Here is a 13,633-nt window from a genome sequence, read left to right as displayed (position 1 = left end):
AACCTTCACTCTCCTCCTCCCCCGCAACCCAGGCTTCAATGAAAACACGCAAGGGGGGGGGGGCTAAGGAAAAATAAAACTCCTTCGAGTTAAGCGCTGCTATGTCGCGTCGTGCAAAAGATGCTCCTCTCCTCCTCCGCTGCAGAGAGAGCAATCGCCCTCCCCAGATTCCCCCTTTCTTTCCCCTCTCCTCCCTCTGCCTTTCCAAATCGTTTTCAAAAAAAAAAACAACACCAAAAAAATACCAGCAACCTGTTACCCGCCCCCCCTTCGAAGCCTGCAATTTCCCAAGAAAGAGAGAAAAATGGGAGGAAAGAGAAAAGATCCCTCCTCTTCTTCTTTCCCCTTCATTCCTTTTTCTCTGCGGCTTTGAGATCTGAGCTGCTGCTGTTTCCATCTGGTAGCTTGGACTGGGCTCGTGTGTGTGTTCGATTAACAACAACAACAACAACAACAACAACAATATATTTACACACACAAACAAGCGGGAAATATCTCTGAATCATCCCCAGATCTTTCATTTTTTAGCGATATTTCCCAATATAAACCCAAAGCAGCAAGACCAAAAAAGTGAAAAAGAAGTTTGTGTGTGTGTTTTCATCATCATCATCATCATCATCATCATCATATTTAGATACACACACACACACACCCCACACACAGAGAGAGCAGGAAGGTTTACTAAGAAAAAGGTAAATACGGTGTGTGTGTCTTTGCTTGTTGTTATTTTGGGGCTGGTTGAGGGGGATGCAGAGCATCTCTGCATAATCCCCAGCCGAGGACCCCCCCCCCCCCAATCTGGATAATCCCCAGCGGAGTAAGGCTCCCCCTCCCTTTAAAAAAAGGCATCTCGAAATATTGAACCACAGCTCGCTCAGCCGAAAGTTTCTCCTTCTCCAGACCAGCTTTTGCAGATCTCCCTCGGAAAAGGGGTGGGGGGGGCGGGAGCCTGCGAAGGGGGTTGGTTGGCTGAGGAGCATTTTTTAATTTCTTTTTCTTTCCCCCTCCTTCCTCCCCATCTTTTCTTCTTCCCTTCCAAAGAAAGATCCCTGCTCTCTCGCTCTCTCTCGCTTTGTGTGTTTTGTTTTGGGCTCTCTTTGCAACAGATCAATGGAAGCGCCACCAGCCACAGAGTAGCAAAATTATGGGATGGCGTGTGCCTTGGCCTGCCTCTCCGCAGAGTGGTGGGACAAGGTTGCTTTTGATTTGCAGGAGGGTCTGCCCGGATTAGGAGCTAATTGGATCCGTCTTCATTTTCGCCCCCCAACGAATATTGCTAGCAGGGGACATAAATCAGGAAAGGAAGGTTTTTGTTTGCATTTTGGGGGGGGGGGTATAAAACTAGGAGAGCCGGTACGGACAAAGAAGGGGAAAGAAGACGGTCGTTTTGATCTCCTCTACAAATTTATTTTTTAAATAATAAGAATAACTCCTCAACTTTGTGTGAATGGACTTGAAGGAGGTGCCTGGACCCGCAGGAACAGGACGGGCTGATCCTGGAAGGGGTTTGGACGAGGTCTTAAATGGTGCGGCGTTTGTTTTGATTTTCGAATTATAAATATGTTTTCACCCCAGAAAATCACCTTTGGCTGAATTTCCCCTCGGATCAAAAGAAACTGGTAAATGTCTTATTTCTCTCTCTTTCCCCCCATTCATTCTGAACAAAGTAAATACTTAAAAATTAAGGCTACAATCCTACAGATCCTTACCTGGGAGTAAACCCCATTGAAATCAGTGGGACTTGATTCTGAGTAGGTCAGAACGACCTTAGTAAGACCTTAGTATCCTAATCCCCTTTTAGGGCTTTTTTTTTTTAAAGGAATTTTGATTAAGGCTACAGTTTACTTGAGAGTAAAAGCCCTGAGTTCAACTGGGCTCACCTCTGAGTAGACGCGTCTAGAATCCTGCCTCGTAAATAAGGTCCTGCTCAGAGTCTCCCCTTTAAAATTAAGGCACATGCCTAATTTTGGCCCATTACTTTCAGTGGGTCTACTCTGAGTAAAATTTTCTTGGCTACAATCCTAAAACTCTTTGGGGGAGGGAGCTACCTTTTGACCCAAACGAGGCTGTCTGTGGAGGTGCTCGTCTTGGGGGGGGGGGTTCCTCAATCTAACAGATCTACTCTGAAGTAAGCCGCCCTCAGTTCTAGGATGATTGCTACCAGCCTGCTTCTCTTGCATGCTTACTCAGGAGTAAGCCCCAGTGAGCTCACTGGAGTTTCTCTTCTGGTGTGTCCATTACAAACTGTGGTGTTTGGAAGGTTGGTTTGTGTGTGTGTTGTGGTTGGTTTGATATACAGTATTTTCAGTTAGAATTGAATGCATCTCAACGCCCCCCCTCAAAGCCCCTTCCCCAAATATAAAACTCATTCTTTGGACATTTTTGAGGAGAGGAAAAAAAACTTTGGCTGAGACAGGCAGCAGAGATGTAACTTTATATTTTGCAAAGCTTGAGAATGTGGGTCTCTGGGGAGGGGGGAGGGGGGCCTTGTGATTAATTTCCCTACTAAATAACCATTTAGTGTGTCTCCTCTGCCTCCATTTGGGCATTGATACCTAAAAGCCCAGAGGTGAGATCCATCAGAATCATTTTCCTGTGCAAGAAACCTCGACTTGAAATGGCTAGTGCATCGCAAAACTTCTAGTTCAAAGTCACTTGCATGCATCAGGTTCTGTGTATTTATTTTGGTGATCCTTACAACAACATTCAGCAAGTCTGATGGTCCTCATATTTCCAAGCAGGAGGTTGAGAGTTTGCTTAAGGCAGGCCAGACCTGGGCAGAAGAGATGAGGTCTGGCACCTGGACCACATTTTGGAGCACACCCCCCCCCCCGGTTGTCCAGAGTGATTTATGTCAGTCATATCCCCACAACAACCCAGTGAGGCAGGTCATATTTTGGAGTGGGGGAGGTGGTGAGATAATGACCTGCCCAAATCTGCAATGAACACACAGTCTCCTGATTTGTAGGTCAGCCTCTTAAGCCACTAACCTCAGTTATGCTCCAGATATCTTATTTCCCCCCAGGACAGGAGTAATTCCTCCCTGAGCTGATGGCATGTGGGTTGAGGTTGCTTTCAGTCCCCCCTCCCCGCCCTCACAACACCATCAGACACGCTCGGATTACAGAGAACACAGGATTACAGAAAGCCAAAATGTCTTTTTCAACTGGGTATATTTCAGATTGTAATAACCCCAGAACTGCTGCTCTTTTCCTCTCCCATCTCTTAAAGGCAGGTGCAGACAAGGCGGACGACTCCTGATTGGGATTATGAATCACGTTGACCCATGAAGGATTAGCTGGGGGCCGCTTGCGACTCCTTTCTCCTTCCAGGCTTGGCGTCTTCTGCCAAGAGGGATCAGCGGCTTTGTTGTTGGGTAAGGGGGACAAATGGCCAAGTGGTTTAAGGATTACTTGAGTTTTGGGAGCAGGAGGTCTCCCCCACAGCCCCCCAAACCAGATTACACCGAAAGTGAGATCTTGAAAGCCTACCGAGCTCAGAAGAGCTTGGATTTTGAGGATCCCTACGAAGATGGCAATGGGAAACCGGATCCGGACTCAGAAGGGTCCCCAAACAAAGGGGTTGCTGGCGCTGCTGCTGCTGCAGGAATCAGTTTGGAAGGGAAGTATGGCTCCCCCAAGCACAGGCTCATCAAAGTGGAAGCTTCTGACCTGAACAGGAGCAAAGCCCTCTTGGCGGCTGAGGAGGTGACAACCCAGCCAGATCAGGTATGTGAAAAGGCCCCTTTTGCAAGCAACCCCCAAGATCTGTGCCATTTTGCAGTACGGTTCTTAAATGCAATCTTGCACATCCTAATTTTTGCAAGTCTCTCTCCCTTCCCTCCCCCACCCCGCAAAATACTAAGTTTCTAGTCCTCATAACTACGGAAGTGATTTGGTGTAAGAAATGGTGTGTTTATGGGAATGCCAAAGGGTGGACTGAAATCTACAAAGTTAACTTTTCCAATTCAAAGGGTGGCTTTGAAGCATTCATTCAAACACAGACAAGTAATCTTACTTGGTTACCAGGCCTTTGATGATTGGCACTTAACTGTTTCATGTATGGAAGCATTTTTATACCGCCTTCCTTGCAGTTCCCCAAGGTGGTGGTCAATAAAAAAACCCCATAAAAACCTGGGAACTGTAGTTTACCCCAAGCTACAATTCCCTTAACCAGTGTAAAAAAACTCAGATATATAAGTTTCAGTAAGCAAAATTAAACGTCTAGTTACCATTTGGGGGCAAGACGACTCTAAAATCTTATTTTTCAAATGATGGACTGACTGTGATTGATTCTCAGTTAAACATCTGGCTGGTGCAGATGACAACCTTGAGGTAGGATAAGAGCTTTGCGAACTGAAAGAAGAAAACTCACTTTATCCAGTTCACATATCTATTGGCCTATTCCAACCTCTTTTTCTTAATGGTGACACGGACCATTCATAACGCAGGAATAGGCTTCTCAGCTCTGAGCAGGGCAGACAAGTGACAACAATTCACTATAACACTGTTCACTGCTCCTGCTCAGGCTGCACAGAAAAAGCATTTTGGTTCCTGAAATTCATTCCGATTGTGCAAATAAAATATAATGGATAGAATTCTACAGGATGGGGTTCTAGTGTGTGAAAACAGTCCCGATCCAGGGATCCCCAGATGGCATAGAGGTCAGGCGCCATCCTGGCACCTGGGCATCTTCACTTGGTCAGAAGTGGTTGAAAGCCAGCATTTTGCACCTGGCGCCTGGCTAATTTCAAACACTGCTAAACTATAGTTTCCAGGATCCTTGGGTTGTCTGTGTGCAAAGCATCAGTAAAAATCTACTGGACAAAAAAATATGCAGTGGTGACCCAGGGCAAATTAATGACGGATCCTTGTATACATGTACGAGTCAATTTATTTTTTAAACAGAAAAAAAGTATTTTAGGAGGTGTGAAAAAGTTATGTCTGTGAAATTTGATCCACGGCAGGTTATTTAGACGTGCAGGTCAACAACGCAGATGCTCCGGTCATCAAGAGCTGAGGCAGCCAATCTTAGGATGAGCTGTTATGCTGGTGACTTGTTTAGGATTCTAGTCCTCAAGAAAAGCTTGAACTGAAAAGGTGGTGTAGCATCGCAGCTGGAAATCAGGAGGAGCTGGGTTCAAATCTTGCTTCTGTCAGGTGCTGTGCTGAACTGCGGTTTATAGCAAAGACATGTGAACCTTGTGTAGACCACTTTCTGCCAGTCCGGAACCTCTTGCATGCAAAGTGTGCCACTGAGCGATGGCCCTTCCCCTGAAAGTAAGATCCTAGTCCTCATGGCTTTAAACCCGGGGTTGGTTTAAACAGGAGCAGAGGAAGCTGGTTTCTGCCATTGCTTCAAGCGTTCTCTGCAAGCTCTGGGCCTTCACAGGAAGCTACAATTCCTAGCATCCCTTTTGGCTTTGAAGCCATAAAAAGTTCTGTAGGTTTGCAGCTGATTCAAGGTTGAGGCATAAGTGCGTGATAAAAAATCCTGCCATTATCTAGAAGAAAAGTAGCCTCCGTTTGAAACAGGTGGGCCATTTTCCTTTTTGGTTTTTACTTTTTGGAATAGGAAAGATATCTTTGCTGTGCTAAAGATTCAGCAGGAGGCCGTTTCCTTGGGAGACCTTCCTAACTGTGGTTAAAGAGCAGCCAAAAACACTACTGCTGCCAGATGATGCCTCTTAGGATAATAGAAATGGGATGGGACCCCCAAGGGGCGTCTGAACTCTGCTTTAAAACCTCCAGCAAAGAAAAGTCCACTACCTTCTGATTGTGTCTGTCAACTGTCAAATGGCTCTTACCAGCAGGAAATTCTTCCTAATGTTGAGTTGGAATCTCTTTCTTCGTGAATCCCTGGGTTTGCATCCCCCCCCCCCGAAGAAAAATTGCTTCATCTTCTATGCCAGGGGTTGGCAAATTTTTTCAGCAGGGGGCCGGTTCACTGTCCCTCAGACCTTGTGGGGGGGCGGACTATATTTTTTTGGGGGGGTGAATGAGGGACAGTGAGGGGCTCGAGAGGGGTGCTCAGCCAGCCGTGGCTCCTGTGTCTTGCAAGCAGCAGGGACTGGCGGAGGTGGCAGAGGAGGGATGAGGCACCAACAAAACCCAGCCCCCTTCCTGCTCTAGGCAGGGCAGGGAGAAGCCAGGAGGAGGGAGGGAAGAGGCGCCGCCACGGGGTGGGGGTGTGGGGTGGGGTGGGAAATGGCACAGCCCGAACGATCAGAATCAGATCCATGCCAATCCACGCGGTGATTCCCGGACCGTCTGTGGGCCGGATCCAGAAGGCAATTGGGCCACATTTGGCCCCCGGGCCTTAGTTTGCTGACCCATGTTCTATGCCCTTCAGATATTGGAAGATGGCTCGCATGTCACCTCTCAGTTTTCTCTTCCCCACGGCTAAACTTCTATCAAGTCCCCTCTTACTTGCCTTTTCTCATAAATGAATGACTGAATGGAGACTGAATGGCCACAAATGGTCTCTTTCTGTTTCCCCCTTGTCACATGCGGCTGATGAGAGAGTTCCCTCAGCAAGGCTATATGCCAGATTTTATCATATCAGTCATTCAGATCCATATATATTATTTATTTTGTTGTTAATTTGTCACATTTGTGTCCCACTCTCCTCCCTCCAAGGAGCTCAAGATGTCAGGAGTGGCTCTCTCCTTCTTTCTATCCTCATGACAACCCTAGACTGGGGGAGGGTGACTGTGGCCCAAAGTTGGCCATATGACCAAGTTAGGGGATTTGAACCCAGGCCTCTCCCAGCCTGGCCAGCTCTCTAGCCACTCCTCCCAGCTGGCTCTGTGTGAGATCCTTCCAGAACTCTGCTGTTGGGAATTGCTCTGAGTGGGGCTGCAGGCATGCAATGAGCTTCCTTGCCGGAAATGCAACGAAGTGCCCTGTCTGAGGCGATGCTCTTGACCACGTCCAGTAATCCCAGGAGGGCTGTGTGCATAGCAATGTGCGAGGCAGGGAAAATAGACAATTAAAGCAAAGTTCTGGTTTCTCTCTCTCTTTTCTGCCAAGTGAACATTTTCAGCTAAGCTGCTGTGGGTTTTTTCTTCCTTTCTCTTTTTGAACAGCAGTGATTCACAGGAGGTGTTAATTGCCCTGGAGGGATTTCCCTCACCAATCTTTATATCTCTCAGATAGGCAGAGGCAGGTGTTTGACAAATAATTTTGCACCCTAGGAAGAAGATCACAGGCTCCTCTTTGTACCTTCCCCCTGTGGACTTTGTGTCCTCATTAGCCTCACGGTCTGCAGCTAATTAAATTTGACTCAGAGTAGACCCATCTAAAGGGCTGTCACAGGAAGATGGAGCAAGCTTATTTTCTGCTGCTCCAGAGGCTGGGACCCGAACTAAGAGATTCTGAGCGACCATTCAGAAGGACTTCCTGATGGTGGCAGCCGCCTGGCAGTGGAAGAGACAACCTTCAAAGGTGGTGGACTCTCCGTTGTTGGAGGTTTCCAGGCAGAGGTTGGGTGGCCATCGGTCATGGATGCTTTCGTTGACATTCCTGCGTTGTGGGGGTTGGAGTGGAGGACTCTCAGGGCACCTTCCAGTTCTGTATGTCTATGATTCCATGAGGAGGAAGCACACAAGCTAACCTAGAAATAGTACTTCGGGTTAAGAACTTTGCATCAGGATGAGAACTGAAATCGTGCTCCGGCGGTGCAGCAGCAGCAGGAGGCCCCATTAGCTAAAGTGGTGCTTCAAGTTAAGCACAGTTTCAGGTTAAGTACAGGCCTCCAGAACAAATTAAGTACTTAACCCGAGGTACCACTGTACAGTCATACCTCAGGTTACAGACGCTTCAGGTTGTGTGTTTTCGGGTTGCGCACTGCGCTGAACCTGGAAGTACCAGAACAGGTTACTTCCAGGTTTTGGTGCTTGCGCATGCGCAGAAGTACTAAATCACGCTATGCACAGAAGCGCTGAATCACGACCCTTGGGTGCGCAGACGTGGCGCTGCGGGTTGCAAACGTGCCTCCCACACGGATTACGTTCGCAACCGGAGTGTCCACTGTACCTGCAGATCTCAGGGTGGTCCACAACGTAAAATTACAATATGAAAAACGCAAAGTATATAAGGAAAATATGAACCAAAACAAACCAATAATTCCCCCTTCCACATCACATTCAAAAGGGCATCAGTTGTCAATCAGCCAAAGGCAAACCTCCTTGGGGAGATCATTCCACAAATGGGGAGCCATTGTGGAAAAGGCCCTGTTCTCTCCAGACAATTTGTGGAGGAGGCACATGGAAAAGGGCCTCGGAGGATGATGGCAAGAGCAGTTCATATGGGGAGAGGCGGTCCTTGAGGTTCAAACCAGCACTTCGAATTGGGGCCTGAAACTAATTGGCAGCCAGCGCAGTTGGGCCAGGATTGGCATCCGCTTTGATCACCTTCTCAAACACCGGCTTCTTAACTTGCAAGGAACATTACTGGCCCTGCCCTCCACTTTTAATTAAAATGTCAGTGGAGGCCTTGGGCCCTTCACTCATAACAGTTCCTTCGCTGGTGATAATGCATATAAATGGCATTGAACCCATTATTGTTAGCAAAGGCAGGCAAGCACATCGTGAGCTGGGGAGGGGAGAGGGGCGGCTAGACCTTCAGGACTGACCTGGAGGCTCCAGTTTTGGCTGGCCCCCTCCAGATAGTGGTGGTGGTGGTCTGAATCTCCACATGGGTGAGATTATCATTATCATCCTCAAGAAGGATGTATATGCAGTTTGCAATCTTCAGCCCAATAGGAACTGGCTGCAAATTATTGCATAGACCTGAGCTTTCCAAACTGTGTGTTGCAACAACTTAGTGTGTTGGCTGCAGTGTGTTAGGTGTGTTGCACAAACACTCCCTGCACTCCTCCAGGGGCTAGAAAAGGGTTGGTTTAACCTCCAGTTTGCTAGTAAAATGGAATTACTGTGTCATGAAATGATGCAAATCTCAAAAGTGTGTCACCAACATGAAAAGTTTGGAAAGCTCTCTCGTGGGGGAAACTCTCTCATGGGGTAGGAGGAGTCATAATGAGCCTCCCTCTCCGGAGCTTAGGAGTGGGAGTGAGCACAGGACAAGAACTGGGTTGCAAAGTGTGTGTGGACCTTCCTCCATGACGCCACCAGCAGTCTCGCCAGAGTCCCAGGTTTTGGCCCTGAAATCGCAGGGTCCTGGATGCTCCTGACCTGGTGATTCGAGTGGTCACTGAGGAAAGAAAATCTGCAACATGGTCCAAAAGAGAGAGGAGTGAGTTTGCAAGGCCTCTCTGTCCACGCAGCCTTTCACCTTTTCTAAAAAGACATGGAGTATTCTGCGAATTCTTACTCTAAAGCACGGATGGGGAAACTTGTGGCCTTCCAGATGTCTGACTTCTTCCTTCCAGGTGTGTTGGGGCTGGTGGGAATTGGGGCTCAGTCCGGCAACATCTGGAGAGTCTCCATACCTCGTCTGCATCCACACCACATGTGGATCCTGGGAACTGTAGTTTACCCCTCTGAGAGCTGCAGTTCCCAGCACCCTTGACAAACCACAGTTCCAGTATTCTTTGGGGGAAACAGGTTGTGGACATTTTGGGAAACAACACATAAACCTGCTGAACCTGTTTCTTCCCCCCCAGAGACAGGAAGTTGGGTAAGTGCCACAAGACCTTACTTTTCCAGTCCTCTAAGGAAGAAAATCAATCTAGCTCCTTTAGGCTGTGATCTACTCTTCTCCCTATGGCAATGGCAGCTCCTATTTTAGAAGCTGTGGTGTAGCAAGGAAATTAGGACTGCAGCATTTAGCTGATTAATTAAATTGGTTCAAAATCTATTGATCAGTTTTTAAAAGGCGCTCCAGTGAACCTGGCAGCAGTGTTTGTTTTCTAAAACTTCTTTTTATTGTCTTTTCTATTTGTAAATAATTTTAACACAAAGGCAATTCACATAATCTGGCAGCCCCAAAAGCAAACATTATATAAGATGAAATGTGGACTGTAAGAAAAAGAAAATAAAAGAGCCCAATACATTTTGGGGGAAAGGAGGGAGCAAAATCTACAGCAGAGACAGGAAGGTTAAGTCCTTACAAATCCAGGGATGTCGGGTGCCTCGCTCCTTAGGAAGGGGATCGAAAATAAAACTGCCAATATCGTAATTCCCTTAATACAAATCTGTGGCGCTGCTGCATTTGGAATACTGTGTCTTCAGTTCTGGCATTTGCTCCTCAAAAAAGAGGTTGCAGAGTTGGAAAAGGTTCAGAAAAGGGCAGCCAGAATGATGCAGGGTGGGGGAGTGACTCACCAGTGGGAAGAGGTGGCAACACGGGGGCCTTTTCAGTTTGGAAAAGAGGTGAGGAAGGAGGGGCAGAAAGAGGCAGGTAAAATCATTCAGGACACCATGAAGGTGAATAAAGAGGCATTTCTCTCCCTTTCTTATCCTACTAGCACCCAGTGGGGTCATGCAGTGAAGTTTCAGGGCGAAATGACTTCTTCACCCAGGGCAAAGACAGACAGTAGAATTCTCTTCCGCAAGATATATGGCCACCAGCCTGGATGGCTTTGAAAGGGGCTTAAGACAAATTCTTGGAGGAGTAGTACCTCTAGTGCCAGGACGTGGTGGCGCTGTGGTCTAAACAACTGAGCCTCTTGGGCTTGCTGATTGGAAGGTGGGCGGTTTGAATCTCTGTGACGGGGTGAGCTCCCCTTGCTCTGCCCCAGCTCCTGCCAACCTAGCAGTTTAAAAGCACATCAGTGCAAGTAGATAAATAGGTACCACTGCGGTGGGAAGGTAAACGGCGTTTCCGTGCTCTCTGGCACTCGTCACGGTCCTTCGTGTGCCAGAAGCAGTTTGGTCATGCTGGCCACATGACCCAGAAAGCTGTCTGTGGACAAATGGCAGCTCCCTTGGCCTGAAATGAGATGAGCACCGCAACCCTATAGTCGCCTTTGACTGGACTTAACTGTCCAGGAGTCTTTTTCCTTTATCTTTTTACCAGTGTAGTGTAATGGTTAGGAGTGGTAGACTCTGGTGAACCGGGTTCACGTCTCCACTCCTCCACATGCAGCTGCTGGGTGACTTTGCGCCGGTCACATTTCTCTGAAGTCTCTCAGCCCCACTCACCGCACAGAGTGTTTGTTGTGGGGAGGAAGGGAAAGTAGGTTGTGAGCCGCTTTGAGACTCCTTAGGGTAATGATAAAGCGGGATATCAAATCCAAACTCCTCTTCTTCTTTGCTCTAGTGTCAGAGGCCACATACATCTCTGAAGACCAGTGGATGGAGACCATGAGTGGGAGGGGGCTGGGGGTGGGAGAAGGGGATCAGCAGCTACTGGCCATAGGGACTGAGCTCTCCCTCCGCAGTCAGAAGCAGCAATGCTTCTGAATCCCAGTTGCAGGAGGGGAGAGTCTTGCTCTCACGCTTCGGTCCTGCATGAGGACTCTGTGAGAACAGGCTGCTGGACCAGATGGGCCATTGCCCTAACCCAGCAGGCTCTTGTGTTTCTATTTTTTTTAAAAAAAAAAATTATTAAAGGTTTTCTCAATACAACAAAAAAGCAAACAAAATAACATATAATTTTTTCAATATCCACATTTTCTTCACTTCTTTGGACTTCCTCACATCTCTCGTTCCTGCGTTCTAAGTTTTCGAACTTTACCCAGCAATTTATCACCTTGTTTCAATTCTTATATTATAATTTCCAATATTGTGTCCCTAATTTTAGATAGTTTTACCCAAACCTTAAAAGCTTTATTTTAGCATAATATTTATCCAAAATTTGTCTTTTCTTATATTTTCATTTATCTTCATACTTCTTTTAACTATCTTAATGGTGCCATATTATTAATAATCTTACATCTTTCTTAACACTCATACAATTTACAGTATTTTTGTAAATAGTCCTTAAATTTCTTCCAGTCCTCCTCCACAGCCTCTTCTCCCAGGTCTCGGATTCTGCCAGTCATTTCTGCTAATTCCATATAGTCTATCAGTTGCATCTGCCATTCTTCCAGTGTGGGCAAATCTTGGGTTTTCCAGTGCTTGGCGATAAGTATCCTTGCTGCTGTTGTTGCATACATAAAAAATGTCCGATCCTTCTTTAACACCCTCTGGCCGACAATGCCCAAAAGGAAGGCCTCTGGTTTCTTAGGGAAGGTATACTTAAATACCTTTTTCAACTCATTATATATCATTTCCCAGAAAGCCTTAACTCTAGGGCAGGTCCACCAGAGGTGAAAGAATGTTCCTTCAGTTTCTTTACATTTCCAACATTTATTATCAGACAAATGGTATATTTTTGCAAGCTTGACTGGGGTCATGTACCACCTATATATCATTTTCATAATATTTTCTTTCAAGGCATTACATGCCGTGAATTTCAACCCGGTGGTCCATAACCTTTCCCAGTCAGCAAACATGATATTGTACCCAATGTCCTGTGCCCATTTTATCATAGCCGATTTAACCGTTTCATCTTGTGTATTCCATTTTAGCAGCAAATTATACATTCTTGAAAGTACCTTAGTCTTAGGTTCTAACAATTCCGTTTCCAACTTTGATTTTTCCACCTGGAACCCTATCTTCTTATCCATCTTAAAAACCTCTTTGATCTGAGCATAATGTAACCAATCTCGCACTTTATCTTTTAGTTTCTCCAAACTCTGCAACCTCCAATTATCTCCATCTTTTTCTATTATTTCCCAATATTTCGGCCAATTGCCCTCCATATTGAGACTTTTCCGGGCCTTAGCCTCCATTGGTGACAACCACCTTGGGGTCTTATTCTCCAATAAGTCTTTATATTTTATCCAGACATTGAACACTGCTTTCCTGACAATATGGTTCTTGAAAGCCTTATGAATTTTAACCTTGTCATACCACAAATATGCATGCCATCCAAAAACGTTGTTAAATCCTTCCAAATCTAAAACATCAGTGTTTTCAAGAAGCAGTGAATCTTTCAACCAGCAGAAAGCTGCTGATTCATAGTACAGCTTTAAGTCTGGCAGGGCAAAGCCCCCTCTTTCTTTAGCATCAGTTAGTATCTTAAACTTGATTCTGGGCTTTTTGCCCTGCCAGACAAATTTGGAGATATCTCTTTGCCACCTCCCAAAACACTCCATTTTATCCACAATCTGTAAAGTCTGGAACAAAAACAGCATTTTTGGCAATACATTCATCTTTATAGCAGCAATTCGGCCCAACAAGGAAAGTTTCAATCTTGACCAAACTTCTAAATCCCTTTTAATTTCAGACCAACACTTTTCATAGTTATCCTTAAATAGACTCATATTCTTCGCTGTTATATTTACCCCTAGGTATCTTACTTTTTTAACCACATTTAACTCTGTCTCTTTCTGAAACCTTTCTAATTCTAAAGGTGTCAAGTTTTTCCCCAAAACCTTGGTTTTCTGCTTGTTCAGTTTAAATCCCGCCACCCGACCAAACTCCTGAATCAATTGTAATACCCTTTTCGTACTAGATTCTGGCTCCTGTAGGGTCAAAACTAGGTCATCTGCAAATGCTTTAAGTTTATACTGTTTCGCTCCGACCTGAATTCCTTCCACCAACCGGTCTCCTCTAATCATATTCAAGAGCACCTCCAGGACCGAAATAAATAACAAAGGGGAGATAGGGCAACATTGTCGTGTT

At 46.1% G+C, this 13,633-nt stretch overlaps 1 protein-coding gene across 2 annotated transcripts in view; it reads left to right on the top strand.

Moving 5' to 3' along the window:
• The first annotated feature begins 1,258 nt into the window (after positions 1 to 1,258).
• Positions 1,259 to 13,633, top strand: part of SHD (Src homology 2 domain containing transforming protein D) — a 39,383-nt gene continuing 27,008 nt past the window's right edge. For both annotated transcript variants that reach the window (XM_083720115.1, XM_083720114.1), the window contains exons 1-2: positions 1,259 to 1,619; positions 3,232 to 3,728. In XM_083720115.1, coding sequence (XP_083576241.1) covers positions 3,390 to 3,728 — 339 coding nt within the window. In that variant the 5' untranslated portion in view covers positions 1,259 to 1,619; positions 3,232 to 3,389. The remainder of the gene's footprint in view (positions 1,620 to 3,231; positions 3,729 to 13,633) is intronic.

This window comes from Podarcis gaigeae (genome assembly GCF_964106915.1).
Source record: "Podarcis gaigeae genome assembly, chromosome: 18".
Lineage (NCBI taxonomy): Eukaryota > Metazoa > Chordata > Lepidosauria > Squamata > Lacertidae > Podarcis > Podarcis gaigeae.
The sequence above is the reverse complement of the archived record's forward strand: the minus strand, read 5'-3'. Positions and strand labels throughout refer to the sequence as shown.